General features: G+C 54.3%; 4 protein-coding genes across 4 annotated transcripts; 2 read left to right on the top strand and 2 right to left on the bottom strand.

Annotated features, from left to right (window-relative positions):
* Window positions 1–1054: 1054 nt before the first annotated feature.
* MAM_08304 (endo alpha-1,4 polygalactosaminidase precursor) lies at window positions 1055–2528 on the top strand (the record flags this gene model as incomplete). Its single annotated transcript, XM_040827102.1, has 2 exons — window positions 1055–1954; window positions 2115–2528. 2 exons carry the CDS (start codon window positions 1055–1057, stop codon window positions 2526–2528), a joined length of 1314 nt encoding a protein of 437 aa, XP_040674891.1.
* Window positions 2529–2676: 148 nt separating this feature from the next.
* MAM_08303 (Spherulation-specific family 4) lies at window positions 2677–3483 on the bottom strand (the record flags this gene model as incomplete). The annotated part of the gene is made up of 1 exon (XM_040827101.1): window positions 2677–3483. One exon carries the CDS (start codon window positions 3481–3483, stop codon window positions 2677–2679), a length of 807 nt encoding a protein of 268 aa, XP_040674890.1.
* Window positions 3484–4370: 887 nt separating this feature from the next.
* Window positions 4371–5687, bottom strand: MAM_08302 (UDP-glucose 4-epimerase; the record flags this gene model as incomplete). Its single annotated transcript, XM_040827100.1, has 1 exon — window positions 4371–5687. The coding sequence occupies one exon, from the start codon at window positions 5685–5687 to the stop codon at window positions 4371–4373; it is 1317 nt and encodes a 438-aa protein (XP_040674889.1).
* Window positions 5688–6929: 1242 nt separating this feature from the next.
* MAM_08301 (Glycosyl transferase, family 1) lies at window positions 6930–15711 on the top strand (the record flags this gene model as incomplete). The annotated part of the gene is made up of 4 exons (XM_040827099.1): window positions 6930–7159; window positions 7228–8044; window positions 8100–14524; window positions 14574–15711. The coding sequence occupies 4 exons, from the start codon at window positions 6930–6932 to the stop codon at window positions 15709–15711; spliced, it is 8610 nt and encodes a 2869-aa protein (XP_040674888.1).
* Window positions 15712–16076: the final 365 nt, after the last annotated feature.

Genomic DNA, 16076 nt, shown 5'->3' with positions numbered 1-16076 from the left:
AGTAGACTTGGGCTTACAATACTACACGAGCTGGAGTAATTTGCAGGCCAACCCTAGACCCGAAAAAGGACAACGACAACAGATCTAAAGGCAAAAGTAGTGCATTGCATAGACTCGACCTGTATACATGGAGCCGCTTATACTTCTAGCCCAGCAACCTATTAATAAAGTCAAGCTGCAAATTCAAGTTGCCTAGAAATACAGCTACTGCATGCAGCAGGGGGAGACTCTAGCTAATCTATTGTTCTGGACCAAGGCCGGCTAGGCTGTCTGGGGCGAGAGAGGGCACATTGAATAAGACTCTCATACTTAGGTACGCCGCATCTATTCATAGGATCTGGCCCATGACTACCAGACCCACCAAGAAACTAGCCAGCTACCTAGAGCTGTAGGATCAAAATTAAACACGAGCTGCACCAAGCATTACACACAGCAACCGGAGAAGCTAGCTAGTTGGGTGAGCAACTAGCTAGGTTGTACCGGGTTGTACAAGGCAGAAAGCACACCGTCGAGAGCTGAGAGGCATGACATCAGGATACGAGATTTGACCACAGCCGTCAAGGATAGAAGTACGGGCGCAAGTCAAATGCGACACGGTGACAACTGCTGTGCCGCCCGTTCAGCTTTTGTCGGCGAGCGCTCGTCCGAGGACTATGCTCTCGTACAATATAAGCCCTAGCCCCTGTTTAATTAACCGCCCGTGACGTAACGCGGCCGATAGAGCAAGCGGTCCCTGCTCCATCAGCGATCCAAGTATTCAAGGCGAGTTGCTGTCAAGCAATGGGCAGGGATACCAGCAGACACTAGTAAAGAACACCAAGGTTCTTTATTTGTTCTCTCAGCGCTCCCACTCATATCCTAGCACCCTCCATGGGCTACATGCTGTCTCTCCCTTGCGAAGTAACGGGGGGGCTCATTAAACCAGGGTTACACTGCAGGAAAAGGAAAAACCATGGCGCCCCTGACCTGGACTTGTTCGTGTGGGGGGGAAGAGGGGGGGGGCCGAGGTTGGATGCCCATGCCGGCTTTCTTGCTTTGTACGGAGTAGCCGTCGATGCTTGACGCGGCGGTCAAAGCTCAATCGCAGGCCGATGGCATGATCCCTGTCAAGGCCTTCACTGCGGGTGCACCATTGAGACCTGTGGGGTGCCTCAGGAGGGGCTTCGGTGCTTCGACTGTCACTGGAGTCCGTTCATGCGACCTTGGTGTCCTGTCCGGCGGCGCTTTGGCGCTGTGTCCGCCGTGGCTGCTGATTCGCGACCGGCGCGTTGGCAAGGACCGATTGATATTTGTCCACGAGCCTTGGGAAACGAAGCGTCTGTCCATCCTTTTACTGCTTTATTCTTCCGACGTCGCCATGGGCAAACAAGTCGGAAACGCCCCCGAGGCAGCACGACCGGCCCGCGGGCCATGGTGGCGGTCGAAAAAGTTCATCATCGCCGCCGCCGTTGCTGCTGCTCTCATAATCATCGCGTTGGCTGTCGGCCTTGGTGTCGGGCTGACGAGGGGAAAAGGCGGCCAAGACGACCAAGGCGAGGAACCCCGTCCGCCCGGCTCTGGCGTCAACCGAACTACCCTTTACAAGCCCAAAGCCGGTACACCGTGGCAAATCATCCTCAGCAAACCCGTCAAGTTGGCCGACGATGGAGCCGTCACTCCAAGGACCGAGGTGTACGACCTCGACATGTTCGACAACGACGCCGACTCATTTGTTCGGCTTTACAATGCCGGCATCAAGGTTATTTGCTACTTCAGCGCGGGAACCTACGAGGAATGGCGGAGCGACAAGGACAGGTTCGACCAGGCAGACATGGGAAAGCCGCTGGACGACTGGCCAGGCGAGAGGTGGCTCAACGTGTCCAGCCCTTCGGTGCGTGACATTATGAAGGAGCGGATCAAGCTCGCCGCTTCCAAAGGTTGCCTCGCCATTGACCCGGACAACGTCGACGGCTATGTAAGTAGATCACCCGATAAAACCCGGCCACGACTCCGGCCCCATGTCCCCCCCCCACCCTCCTTTGAAGAGGGTTGGGGGCGGGGGGGCCATGATGGTTCAAATTAATTTTTTTTCTTTTTTAAAAAAAAAACGGACACCTGGCTCACCGGAATACTAGCAAAACGACAACGGCATAGGGCTGACCAGTGAGCAAGCTGTCGACTTCGTCAAGTTCCTCTCAGACGAGGCAGCCGCGTACAACATGTCGACGGGCCTTAAGAACGCTGCAGACATCATACACGATGTCATAGACGTAGTTGCCTTTTCAGTCAACGAGCAGTGTGTTGAGAACAGCGAGTGCGAGTCGTATTCGCCGTTTATCGAGGCAGGGAAGCCCGTCTTCAACATTGAGTACCCCAAGGATGCCGGCTCGACCAGGGGCGTCAGTGCCACCATGTCCACAGACATATGTTCCAGGAGAGGCAAGTCCAAGGGCGCCAACAAGTTCAGCACCGTCATCAAGAAGAAGAACTTGGACGGTTGGGTAGAGTATTGCGACAAGAAGGTGTTTACAACGGACATTTTTAGCTGATTGGGCCGGAGAGCCCTGGGGATGGAGGAAGGGAGACTAGACTAGACCATGTAGTGGTAGTTGATTACATCTAGGCGAGGATATTTGTGGAATAAACAGTGACTAAGTACAAGGCACGGCGCACGTGGCCAACCATTATCGCTTACAACTAGCCGGACCAAGCTTGGTGATGATCTTGGGGGCGCGCACAAGACTGAGTCGCAGCTTGCGAGCACTCGGCTGCCATGGCGGCCGCTAGTTCCGTCCACAGCGACGGCCACTGCGTATAGCCACCGTCCTTTTGGTCCGTGACGAAGAGGCCGGTTAGGCCTAGGGACAGGACATATCTCGTCAAGTCCCCCACCTGGGCGGCCCCCGCCTGGCTGGAGTGGATCACGGCTACCGTCTTGGAGCGAACCTCGACTGGGGCGCGTGCCAGGCCCCGAGGTGCTAAGGTTGCGTCCCAGTGATGGTGAGACTGCTCAAAGACGACGACAAAGTCTGCATGTGCAAAGAAGGGACGGGGGACGACGACGCCTGGGTTGTAGATGACGACGCCGTCCTTGCCTGTTTCCTGGCGCCACGTCAGCCTGCTGTAGTGCGCAAGACTAGCCATGTACGTCAGGCGCCAAAGTTGGGATGGCGTCTCGTCGAAGAAGATGCCGGCGAGGGAGATGTTGCCGTGGCGGCTCCATCGACAGTACCTGGCGATGTCGGCACGTGCAGCAGCCTCGGGACGCTCGCCATAGCTGCAAAAGACGTAGCCAAGGGCGCAAATGTTGGCCACGCCGTGCATTTCCTGCAGGGCAGCCAGGTAGTTGGCATCGGGGAGAGAGTCTGGTCCCGGCCCGCTGTTGGGGTTGACGATGGCGACGAAGCTGACGTCGGGATGGCTGCGGGCTGCGCGGAAGAGCGGTTCCCACGCGGCCTCGAGAGGGTACATGTACAGCGGCACGATGAGGAACGGCCGGGGCATCGTGTCTCGGTGGGAGGAAAAAAAAAAAGATTAATTAATTTTGAACCGGAGCGGAGAGCGGTTCTAGAAGGAGGCATCGACGAGGTCAATATTAATTTCCATTTCGAGGTGGGAGCAGGCGGCTCTGCTGCGCACCCGCAGCCACAGACACGGCCGGTCGTGGACGGCAGGCACCACCTGGCTCCTGCCGCCTGGGGCCTGGGCGGGCGTGCTAGGGGGCCGCAGCGTGGGTTCGCGCTTGGCGATTTATCCATGTCATGGCGACAGACCATGTGCCGCCCCCTGGGCTTGGCGCGAGCTGGACCTGGACCCGGACCCGGACCTGGACCCATGTACTTTGTACACCACCCAGCCCTGGACTCGGGTGCTCTCTACTCGTACGGAGGTACTGAGATCTGAGGCCCGTCAGGAGTGGGCCCGGCCCCCCCGGTCGCGCACAGGGACCGGGCCAGCTGAAGTGCCGCGATGGCCCCGCCTTTTAGACTCGTCCACGGGCCCCATCTGCTGTGCATCATCATCTCAGACTGCATGCGCCAGCGCCGGCTGAAACATGACCGCCTCGCCCCATGCTGGTGTTGAAAACACGCCAGGGACGCAAATCGCACACGGTGGTTCATATCGGGGCCAGCTTCACGTCCGAAAGTGCGACACGCCGCGTCTCATTGCTATGTCTAAACCAGTCTATGCATGTTGATCAATGATAGTCCTGGACGCCAGTTGTAAAAGACAGATGTAATATGTGCTCAAACTTTCCTGCTCATGCTCATGCTCATGCTCATGCTCCCCCACACGTAAACTCAGTCCAGGCCCATGTCCCTGGCGTCCTTTTACGCAACCAGCAGACCCTGCAGCAACCGGCGCGCTCCACACTCCGTCTAGTTCAAGGTTCAGACGGGCGAAGCCGCCTTTCTCTCGGGCTGGAGAGTCCCCGGAGCCTGAACTTTGGATACGAAGTTCCATAAATCCTCGGCGCACTGGGACACGCTCTCTCTCGCCTCCCATCCCAACTCCCTGAATGCTCGCTCGTTGGACGCGACGCACGAGCCGACGTCGCCTTCTCTGCGGTCCGCCAGCCGGACAGGAATGGACCGCTTCGACGCCCTCTCAAGGCTGCGCACGGCCTCGGCCACCGTCGTGCCCGTCCCCGAGCCCAGGTTGTATGTGCGAAATGGCTCCTTGGCCTCGGTGGCCAAGGCAGCGACGTGGCCCCGCGCCACGTCGGACACATGGACGTAGTCCCGGACAGGGGTTCCATCTCGCGTGTCCCAGTCAGATCCGAAAACGTCCAGCTCTTTGCGGGCGCCGGCGAGCACCTGTGTGATGACGGGGAACAGGTTGGTCGGCGTGCCCTTTGGGTCCTCGCCCAGGAGGCCCGAGGCGTCGCATCCGATAGGGTTAAAGTACCGGAGACAGGTGATGCGCCATGACGAATCTGAGCGGGCAACGTCGGCGAGGATGGCCTCGCAGAAGAACTTGGTCCTGGCATATGGGCTCTGCAGGCTGGCAAAAGACTCGGGTGTGATTTCGAGCCCGTTGTCGTCGACGTAGGCCTCGGGGTGCACAAGGTCCTCTTCCCGCAGCGGCCGTCCCAGGTCCGCCTTGCACCCGTAGACTGTGGCCGAAGACGAGAAGACGAGGTTTCGAATGTTGTGCTCGCCCAGCAGCGAGACGAGGTCGACGAGCCCGCAGACGTTGTTCTGGTAGTACTGCACGGGCCGCGAGATGGACTCGGAGACGGACTTGAAGGCTGCAAAGTGAATCACGCCCGAGATGCGCGACCGTCTGGCGTTGTGAGGAACTGCTGCTGCCGTCGACTTCTGGCTCGGGACCGAGTACAGGTCCAGGACGTCGCGCATGCCGCGGCTTCGGTAGTCGAGCATGTGCAGCTGTAGGGATGGCATCTTGGTACCCCTACTAGAATGGTGCTTGAGGGCCAGCTCCTTGATGCGGCCAAAGGCCACCTTGAAACTGTTGCTGAGATCGTCTACGATGGACACGTTATATCCGGCCTTCAACAGCTCAAGGGCTGTGTGTGAGCCAATAAAGCCGAGGCCGCCAATCACAAGGACCACGTTTTCGAAATCCAGGGACAGAGGGAGGGCATAGCCACCTTCAGATTCCCCATCAGGCGTCGTAGGGCGCGAGCTGTTTAGTGAACTCTGCCCTGACCAGGTGAGCGAGTCTGGACGGGACAAGGCAGGCATGGTGAGTGAGTGGTGTTGCGTGAGACGGCATGTCTGGAACAGTCCACGACACGATACGGACGAGATGAAGTTTATATCTAGTCTGACATGCGTCTTGTCCGTGTGCCATTGGAGGCCTAAAGTGACGCTGACGGTGAAATATCTTTTCTTGCAGGGAACCAAGAGCGCGTACATTGCAGCTGAAACGGCTTGTTCGGAGTAAAATGAGTTTTGGCCAGAAGAATGCGGTAAAGCATCCGTGCCACTAGCCTTTCGGTAGCCCGACGAGGTGCATAACGGGTTGCTACGTCGGCTCCTCTTCAGAGTAGCAGTCTTACGCTGAAGCCCTAGTCCAGGAGTCGACTTTGACGAATCAACTCGACCGTCTCATCAATAGGAAACGATGATGAGAGCGGCCGCCGACGCACTTGATTAATGCCCCGGAAGCGAGTCGGCGAGCCCCCCAAGATTTGCAACCCGGTGGCCAACTTTTTCCCAAGAACGAAACCTAATGTCCTGATTCCATGTCTGAAAATAGGAAATGGTCGTAGAACAGTCAGCTTCCGTCGTCTCGTGTGGCGTTTCAACATGTGTATGCGCCGCATCTTGCCAGGGCGCATACCCCAGCATCTGGTCGTCTGGTCAACTTGTACGGACACGCATGTCAGGGAACTAGTTAATTTTTTTCGGCGGCTAATAAGAAGAAGGAAGAAGAACCGGAATGAACACCGGACCAGAGAATATTCTGTCAGCTTTCAGCCTGCTGCTGAGAGCTCAGCACCTGGCGTGATTTCAAATACGAAGTATGCACACCAAGTCTGGCCTGCCCTTGGACATTGGCGCACGGAGCAATGTGGACTACATCGAGATTTGCGGTCCCTGAGACACACTTCAGCGCCCAAAAGCCGGCCAAGCCGGCAGGCAGTCTGGCGCAAAACAAGGCCCAGCACGTTTCCGTCAACGGTATGAGGTTTGCCTGCCGCCACCCTCGGCTCTGCCCTCGGATACTTCGGGGTGGTCCGTACATGCGTGCGAAGTAAGCCCCCTTTCCAATCAGAGCTTGGCGGCCGAGCAAGACAAGGCCCATGATGTCTTTGTTTCGCTCAGCCTACATAGCTTGAGCTGCCTTCCTTCGCCCTCATGGCTCCATCGTACATACTACATACGTAGTTCATATTAAAAGCTTTCCCCAAGACTATTGACGTTCGTATCTCTGGAACAGCCAGGGGGGGCGCGGCCTTCTGAGCTGCATAGGGCGTCATCATGACCTCTTTTTTCCAGCCCGGGTCCAACGACCCGGCCATTTTGGAATGCGCGCACTCCAAATTCGCCGTTTACTGCAACTCCCCCATTCCCAAGGACAACCTTCTTCAATCGTGGTATCAACAAGTGACTCTTGCTGTTGGGGCTTCGTCTCTCCTTCTTCCCACTGTACTGTTCGTCGCACTACTCGCGAGGCAATCGTGGTTCTCGCGAATTTTCAAGCATCTGGCGTGAGTCATCTCCCCGGTCATACCTGGGAATTTGCACGGAGCACCACGCTGACAGGTGACAACTTAAGAGAGCGCTTGCGGAGGAAGCAATTTGTATATCAGAATGTTGGCTCAGGGCCCCATTTGGCGTCGTTCCAGTCCACAAGGTCGTTCAAGGTCTTCATGCTAGAAACTCAAAGGCAAGCAAGTTTTGACGAGCAAAGGAGTTATGACCTAGCCATCTTTCCGCTCACCGTTGGCGAGCTGAGTGGTGATGACGCATGGGATGGATTAAGCATGGCAGGCACCGCATGTCACGAAGTCACGAACCTGGCCTATGTCGACCTCAAAGACATGGAGCCAGCGGCGCTTGAGCCGCCGGACATTGCCTCGACAACGGAGTACCTGGTTCGCAGTTGCATTCGGAACAGCTTGGCTGGTTTGGCTCTTCGGCCCTCGTCAACAACGCCAAACAAAAACGTGGAGCAGCTTCTTCAACGGCTGCATTACTGTGATGTCTCCGTCCTACTGCTTTGTCACCATGACTCTGCAGACATAGACTCGCTGAGCTTCCAGTACGCGTCTGGGGTCATCCTTGAAAATGCATGCATCTTGCCCAATGGTCAGCGGAGAGACTACTTCAAAGCCAAACGGCTCCGCGAGGTCATGGTTAGGTGCGCCACCGAGCGCAGAAAGCGGCCCGGGTTTTTTGTCGGCTTCTCGGAGATGTGGGAAAATCGTCCACACCCTTCAGTCGTTCGACGAGCCGTCAAGCTTGCGGAGCATTTCGGCGCCGTCGTCGAACATGGCTCGGCAGACCCAAACGCGAAACTGGAGAGACCGCCCAGGGACGCCGCGTTTACGCTCAGCAGCTTTGAGTATTTAAGACGGGGGGATGTTACAGAGGTGAGTGAGCTCGAGCATGTTCGCGCCACGGAATGCATGACTAACCCTCGCACAGTTGCAAAAGAGTTGGAGTTCTGACCCGAGAACTATTCAACTAGGCAGGAGCAGCAAAGGGACCATTGTTCAAGGTGTGCGTTCGTTGTCGCTGAGCAAAGTTGACGCGGCCTTGCCATTCGCGTCAGCACTATTAAAACACGAGCGCGTACCCAATTGGCTCAAGGCGTCGCAAGAACAAACTGTGGCCATGGTAGAGCCGCCCAAGTACCTCCAAGAGGCTCCCAAGCGGAAAGATTTCTGGAAATATTCTGCGGACGGGACCGAGATGTCCCCTGCTGGCTGTTTTTCGATTCTTTCCGAACCATCTTTGGAAGATTATGCCGCCGTGTTGGAAACCCAATGCCACCTTCGTGAGCTAAAGTTGCTCAACGCCGTCAAGGGAGCCGAGGTTCATCGATTGATCAAGTCCATCCAGCCACTCTCGGAGCAAGACGAGTGCCGGGAGTTCATCAACGACCTCATCAATGGCCTCAAGTCAAACAACATACTCATTTTCAGGGGTCTCAATACGGGCTTCAAGGTCCCAGATGGGAATTCCTACTTCCAGGGCGTTTGCAAAGCCCGTGACGAGACTGACCATCCGGCCATCGACATCTACATTTCGCACTCCGCACCCAACGACGCCAGTGTTGTACTTCACACCTGGCTTGCTCATCACGGGGTATCCCGCGCGACCTGTCTCGATATCGAGACGCGTCTAGAAAGCCTGAACGGACTTTTCCACGGGAGTAGGCTTCCGATAAGCATTCGCAGCGCCATAGAGGCAGGGACGTATGCCGAGATTCTTCAATTACTGCAGCAGATGCGTGTCGCACACCTCGAGGACCATTGGAAGTCGCCCATAAAATCCTTTTGCGAGTCTCGTTTGACCACTCAAACGTCGAGATTATCCTGGTACCAGACGCATGCCCGTGGCATATTGGACGGCTCCATCTCCGTACGGGATATGCTGCTAAGGCGCCTTGAAATCTATGTCATGGAAGGAGCAAGTGAACTGCCTTTATTGGAGAACTTGGAGGCCCTTTACGAGTTGATGAGCAACAATATTCGCGATGCTCTCTTTTACGGAGATCGAGAGAAGCTTAATGCGCTGACCGACGCCCTGATCGACGTATTCGGCTCGGACACCCTGGGCGAAGCGGCCGAGCAAGTCGACGTAAACGCTGACATGTTTGCCCTCATGTTCTTCTCCATTATGAGAAAGGAAGCGTTCGAAGAAGTGTACATCGAGTCAACCGATCGCTGCCCCATTTTCCTTTGTGCTGACCAGGCCGCAGTCTTCTCAGAGCTGTGGGTGCTAGGGTCTCAGTGCGAAATCTTCCTGGGTGTCTTGCCTCGCGACCTCGGCGATATCATTTATGATCGATACCGCAGGTTCCTCAAAACCTGTCCTCCAGTTGCCGCCGATCGGAATGGCAACGAGATCATGACAATGTACTCCACAACTGAGGCCAGTCCGCCTTCCAGAGAACCAAAGTCCAAGGAGGAGAATACCGAAGCCGTCAGCCAGGGGCTCTCGATGCATGAGCGCTTCGAGTTGTGGAAGAAGCACTTCGCCGCGGTCGGCGCCATTACCATCTTCAGTCTGCCAGCCATTATAGACGTCTTGCTTCTGACTTTCCTTGGACGCGGCTTGTTCATGACAGCATTCATGGACCCGTGGCACATTGAGGCCGCCGCGTATGCCTTGCTCATCTCTCTTCTGCTGACTGCCGGGGTCACCGGCTGGGTTGGAAGCACAGGTTCCTATTACTTGAATCATTACGCATATGAGAATATGACTCATTTCCACGTGCAGCGTTTATCAGGAGGTTTCATGCTCACCATGCTCGTCGCTATTGGCGGCTTTATCTGCTTCACCATCGCCAATTCCGCTACGACGGGCCTTGTCTTTGTTGCCTATGTCATTGTTGTCACCACGTACCTTAACCTGCTGGGTGTTATGGCCACGATGCACCAAACCGGCAGTCCAGTGACCTCGGGACGCACCGTCTTGTGGAGGACGATACCCCTTCTTTTCATATCACCTGTCCTGACGTCCGTTATTAATGGGCACGATGTTGCAATCTATCTTCCCATTGCGTGCGCGACTATCCTTCTGCTGTTGTACCAGTATCGCCGATTGTGTCATGAGTGGAATGGGTGGATGAGAAACATTCCTAACGTCACGGAAAAGGACATGCTCGCCTGGTTCAAGTCCAAACTGGGCAGCATCAACTATGACAATGAAGCACATCCGGACGGCTTTAGTAAGATGGCGCAAGAGGCCCTTCATGACGCAGTTACATGCTACGCGCGACGTAGTGGCGACAGTAGCTTTGCTGAAGTCAAGAATGATACCTTTGTTAAACACGTCGCTGCCGGTATGCCTTACATAGACTGGCTGTTCAAAAAGACAAATCCTAACGGCAACTTGCCCGACACGTTCAGCAGCGGTTGGTATACTCAGCTGGGCGGGTCCAAGAAGCAGCAAGAGCAACTGTCTCGAGGGCTAAAGGAGCACAACATTCTCATGCTGTTTCGTGATGCCAAGTACGACTTGGGACAGAACGTAGGCCTCTTCCTGATCGCGCTGATGGATCGCTGGGTCAACGTCATTATGAATAATGGGCATCCCGGACGGAGCATCTACACCGATTCTCGCGCTCGATATGCCGTCTGCCTTTGCGTCCTCTACTTTTTGGTTGGAGTCGTAGTTTTGGACCTGACTCTTCAAAAGCACTGGGCTTTTCGCTTTACATTGTCAAAGGATAAACTCGTCGACCATCACCATGCTCAAAGAGTTGCTCACCAGTGGGAGCGAGTGCGTCACCAAAAATTAGTCGCTGCCCTGCTGGAACTCTTCACAAGGCTCCTCTTTCTTTTTGGAATCACGACCCTACTTCTATGGATGCTCGTTGACAATCCAGAGTCAATACTGCTTTACTATCTTTACGTTGCTGGATACACAGGGGTGATATTGTTTCAGTTTAATCGCTGCTTCACCACCAATGTACACGGCCATGTTTTCATCATTCTTGGCTCCTCCATTGTTGGTTTTATTGTAGGCTGTGTACTTCATGCACACCCCATGAGCGCCGAGTGGCTATACTCTGATGTCGTCGGTCAGAACGTCGCCGCTCTGTTGGCTGCCTTTGGAACGCTTCTGTGGACTTGGAAAGATTGGTTCGCCCCGACGCAGGCTACACCGGCGCTTCAATTATCGAAGCAGACGGACATGTTCTACGCCCAGCGCAAGCTCGAAGCAGACCCTGGCATCGAATCCGGAATGTCGATTCGGCGCTTTGTCAAGTCGTCCGGCCCGCGCTTTCGGCACGACGACGGTTCTTTTCTTAGTTGGAAGATTAAGGACATTCTCATCACAAGCTTGATGACACCAAACTCGACATCAAGGGCTTGCGAATGGGCGAGTGAGTTTATTCAAATAGCTTTCCAAGCATGGGAGGAAGGTAGAGTCGAAATCATGGTGGTCGACCGGGAGAGCTTCCTTGATGCAGGGTTGCAGCATCTCTTCTCGTTCAGCCAAGAGGATGGCGACGTCCTCAAAATTACTGCTGGATTCTTCGGCGACTATGAGCTACGCTTGCCGGCGTGGCAAATGCAGCTGGCGCAAATGATCGCAGAGTCCCTCATGTACCACGTAGCTCGTGTCGAGATCGGGCTGACACACTCTCAAGCGGTTCACACAGAGCACTTTCTGCACGGGACCTCACCCATGTCCAAACGCATCCAATTTGAACTAGCTTTGGCCGATGTGGACACTCTGCGGCGGACTATCCACCAGACAAACACAGAGATGTTGCGCCGTCTTGCCCTCGACGTCAATGTCGACCTTGCTTGGCATACTCTCCCCCCCAGCGTGAGGGAAGTGATAATCAGCCGTATCACTGGACGGGAAGTCAAGTTGACAAAGGAGTTTGACGATTGGCAAACAGCCAATAATGTGGACGTGGATACTATCGACTTTCATCTTCGGCTGACGCTTGAAATCTTTCGCGCCTGCAAGCAACGATGTGATGCATCGACGGATTTGAGCTTGTCAATGGATTTCAAAGAGTCGCTGCCCGCCGCGGAGTTGATACCCGTCAAAATACCCAGCGGTATGTCCGGGGTCCCCATCCGTGGCTATTTTCGACGCTTCACTGCCGTTCCCGTCACATTTGCCAGATGGGTGGCACTGATAAGCGGCGGAGGATCAAACATAGAGCGTGAGCTGTGTTACGCCCTTCGCTGGCTGCCCTTCAAGCGCCCGGTAGTTTGGATAATTCTTCGAATTTGGAAGCTATGTTGGGCCATGAGGAACTTCTGGATCTACTATTTCTTGATCTACCACCGTTCCGCAGTCGCCAGACTAGTTCGCCTTACCCGCAAAGGAGCGTTGCGTATTATTGAAAAGAACTCGATTATTGTAGAAATGTCCCGGAAAACCGTCACTGGGTTTGCAACACACAACGAGCGTGGGAATTTGGTCTTGGAAGTCTTCGAAGGACGGCTCGGCGAAGCCCCAGAAGATGAGCCCCCTGTGTTCAAGGCGACCTACGACGACAAGCTGCGCCTCAAAAGCAGAACTGACCGAGATGGGACTACATTCACGTACAATTACCGCTCGACAAAGATGCGCACCTGGCCCGTGTCGAGAGGAATCGTCGGCTCCAATAACCGGGCGCTGGGGTTGTACGATAAACAAGGCCGTCTGGAGAGTGGCACCATGATGCTTGGGCCCAAGCCTTTGGCCTTCTTCTATCACTACAAGACGACGCCTGAAAATAGCAGTGACATTCTTCGAGCCGACTTCCAACTCCTGGACTCATCATCGGACGACAAATTGTCCGTGTTTTGGGGCAAGCCCTTGAGTGACGGGGCCGAGTGCTACAACTGGGCGCCGTCCGAGAAGATACACCGAATAGTACGAGTTACTGGCGGCAAGACTTACGCCACCGAGATTGAGTACCATCATCGCCGTGACCCCAAAAGCTTGACGTATCTGGTAGAAGACGGCGTGTACAAAACCATTGTCGCCGTCGTGCCAAAGGTCTTTCCCCAAGAAGACTCGCTTCTTTGCCGCCCTCGAAATATCTTGTTTGACGGGGACGACCTGCTCATCCACCACAGTGTTGGCCAGATCAACATAATGAGGCAATACGCGACCAAGAAGCTGTCAATCATGTCTCGTCTGAGCTCGCTGGCCTGGTGGACCAGACGAGTCCATCTCCCTGTGGCAACTTGGCTATCCCGCACCGAGCTATGGAATGCCTGGTTGGGAGGTAGTCTTGACGCCGTCACTGCCTGCTGGATCGATGAAATGATTCTTCGTGAAGAGCCTCTGCTGCGCAAATACTGGCGTGCTAGGGACAGTGGAAACCTCGATGCTGCGCGGGAATCTTTGGAGGACATTGACCAGATCGTGGCCGCCATCGAAATCGAGACGGACGTGTCGGAAGTCTGTTTGCTTCCCATCAGGTCCGCGGACCTGTTTGCCATGGGTCTTGGAAAGGACGCCAACCAGGTTACAAACAGACCCCAAGACTGCTATCGGGATACGAAAGATCGAGTTTCCGTCATTGTCAACGACATCGGCTGCTGGCCAGAAGCACCAGGCGGTGTTTCCAACTGCAGACGAGATCTGGTCAACGGCCACGGCACAATCAGAAACCACGTCATGGCCGAGTGTGCAAACGAATTTGGCATACCGCGCTTTCAAATCGAAAGGAATGTGCAGTCTCTCAAACTACTGCCACTCTGGGGCCTCGACGGCAAGACTGCTAACCACGGGTTGATTGACAATATCCTGCAGTCTGAGGTGGACGACCACATCTGCGACACAGACGTGCAACGAGATATTGCCCGAGTCTTTGTCCCCTTGCTCAAGGCCTTTGTCAAGGGTGCGCGCACGAAAGATTATACTCGTGCCACGTTGGCCGCTTGTACCAACGTCATGCTGTCCATGTCGAAATACTTTGAAAGCAAGGACTATAACAAAACTTGGTCGTCGAAGCAGGTCGAGGATGCTTGGGTTGAGGCCTGGCTCGTGTCGTATGAAGACCCCAACATCCAGGATCCCTCCGAGTACTTTGACATTGCACGCCCGACATTGTTCGACTTCCGCGAGGCATTGGGCATATACATTGCGTATCTCTTCATCTTCTCGGTCAAGATACCCGAGGAATGCCCACGTGTCTTCCAGAGTACGCACCACGGCATAAGCAGTTTGCTCGGCATCATTCTCAAGTACCGCCGAGGCGTCGCCTTTGGCATATGGGACCATGCAATCCTTTGGCGCGAGTCCTGCTTAAACATCAGCCCGGCACAATGCGAACTGCCACTTTCAGTCCAGTTCATGCTCCTACACGGCATCCGTCTAGCCAGTCGCTTGTCCTACTTTCACGCCGATGTCATTACACCGTGCACCTCGCTGTTCAACCCGTAAGTGTGACTTTCCCTTGATCGATTTCCAAGCTGACACGCTTGACAGCATGTGGGAAACAGAGATCGGCAGTGATAGGGGCAACATCTGCAACAGGAATTTGTTTAGCCGCAAAATTGACCCCATCGTCAACGGCATCAGCAACATGGACTCGTTTGAACCAATCGACAAGGTCAGAACTGACAGGCCCACTGCCGTGATGCTGTCCAATGTTCAGTTCATCAAGGGCATCAAGACGGCCATCCTCGCTGCGGATATTATTGTCAACCGCTATGGCTTTAAAGACTACCGCCTCATGGTTTATGGAGCCAAGGACCGCCAACCGTCATATGCTCTCGAGATGGCGAAGCTTATCGTTAAACACAACCTTTCAGACAATGTTATTCTCGCGGGTTTTGGCAAGCCCAAGGAGGTCCTCAAGGACGCATGGATTTTCATGAATTCGTCCATCTCGGAAGGTTTGCCGTTGGCCATTGGCGAGGCCGCACTGGCGGGCGTGCCCATCGTCGCAACAGAAGTTGGCGCAACAGCTCTAGTCATGACAGATCCAAACGATGCAGAATTGCGGTATGGCGAAGTGGTGGCACCAAACGACCCAGTCGCTTTGGCCAGGGCGCAGCTGAATATCCTCTGCATGATCGGCCCCTGGACAAAGTTTCTGGAGGACAAAAGCGAACCACCGAAGACGCTACCCGAAGAAATCACTGCCCATGATGTGCAGAGGCTCTCTGAACGCATGTATTCCAAGGCCGGTGACCGTCGCAAGCTCGGCCTTTTGTCTCGCCAGGTCGTTTTGGAGAGCTTCCACGGCGAACGCTACCTTCGAGAACACGAGCAGATGTACTGGATCCAATGGCACACTGCGAGAATGCGAGCCGATTTATTAAAAAGCAGGAACAGGAGAAACTATACAGAATTTTCGCTACCGCCTCCAATGAGGTATATAGACGAGTTGACAGCCGAGGATGAAAATGGCGCAATACTGAAGGATGCCGAGATCCTTGAAAGAAGCATCAGGAGGGACGCGTACACCATAAAAGAGAAGAGGACGCTATGGCTAGAAGACCTTGAAGCCCAGGCAGCAGAAAAAGACGATATGTTGCGGAGATCTACACCAGATGTTGTATATACAGGCGAGGCAGCCCAAACAGCCGCAAATAGGTTTACTAATTGGGCACCGGGATGAACATTCTGTTTCCGTGTAACACCAGCCCTTGTTACACATTCAAAGATAATATGGAAGATTTATTCATAAAAATGCATAGCGCATAGCTACACCAGCGTGATTTTACTGCTACTTTAACGACAAATATTTTGCTACTTTAATTGTAAATAGTATTTACAGCACTCTCGCTTTAAGAAGAGTATCTCTACGCATTAATAATGTAGTTAAAACAAGCAATTTTCTCTAGCATAATTCTATAAAAGCTTGTAATTTCTCGAAAGCTTTGTCATTTTAGTCCTCGACATCTAATTTTATGTACAAGGTTCTACGGATAAGCCAGCACCTCTATCAACCTCATAGGCATTATTTGCGACGGAGTACTTTAG

Source organism: Metarhizium album (assembly GCF_000804445.1).
Source record: "Metarhizium album ARSEF 1941 chromosome Unknown scaffold_50, whole genome shotgun sequence".
NCBI lineage: Eukaryota > Fungi > Ascomycota > Sordariomycetes > Hypocreales > Clavicipitaceae > Metarhizium > Metarhizium album.
This window is presented reverse-complemented; position numbering and strand designations above follow the sequence as displayed.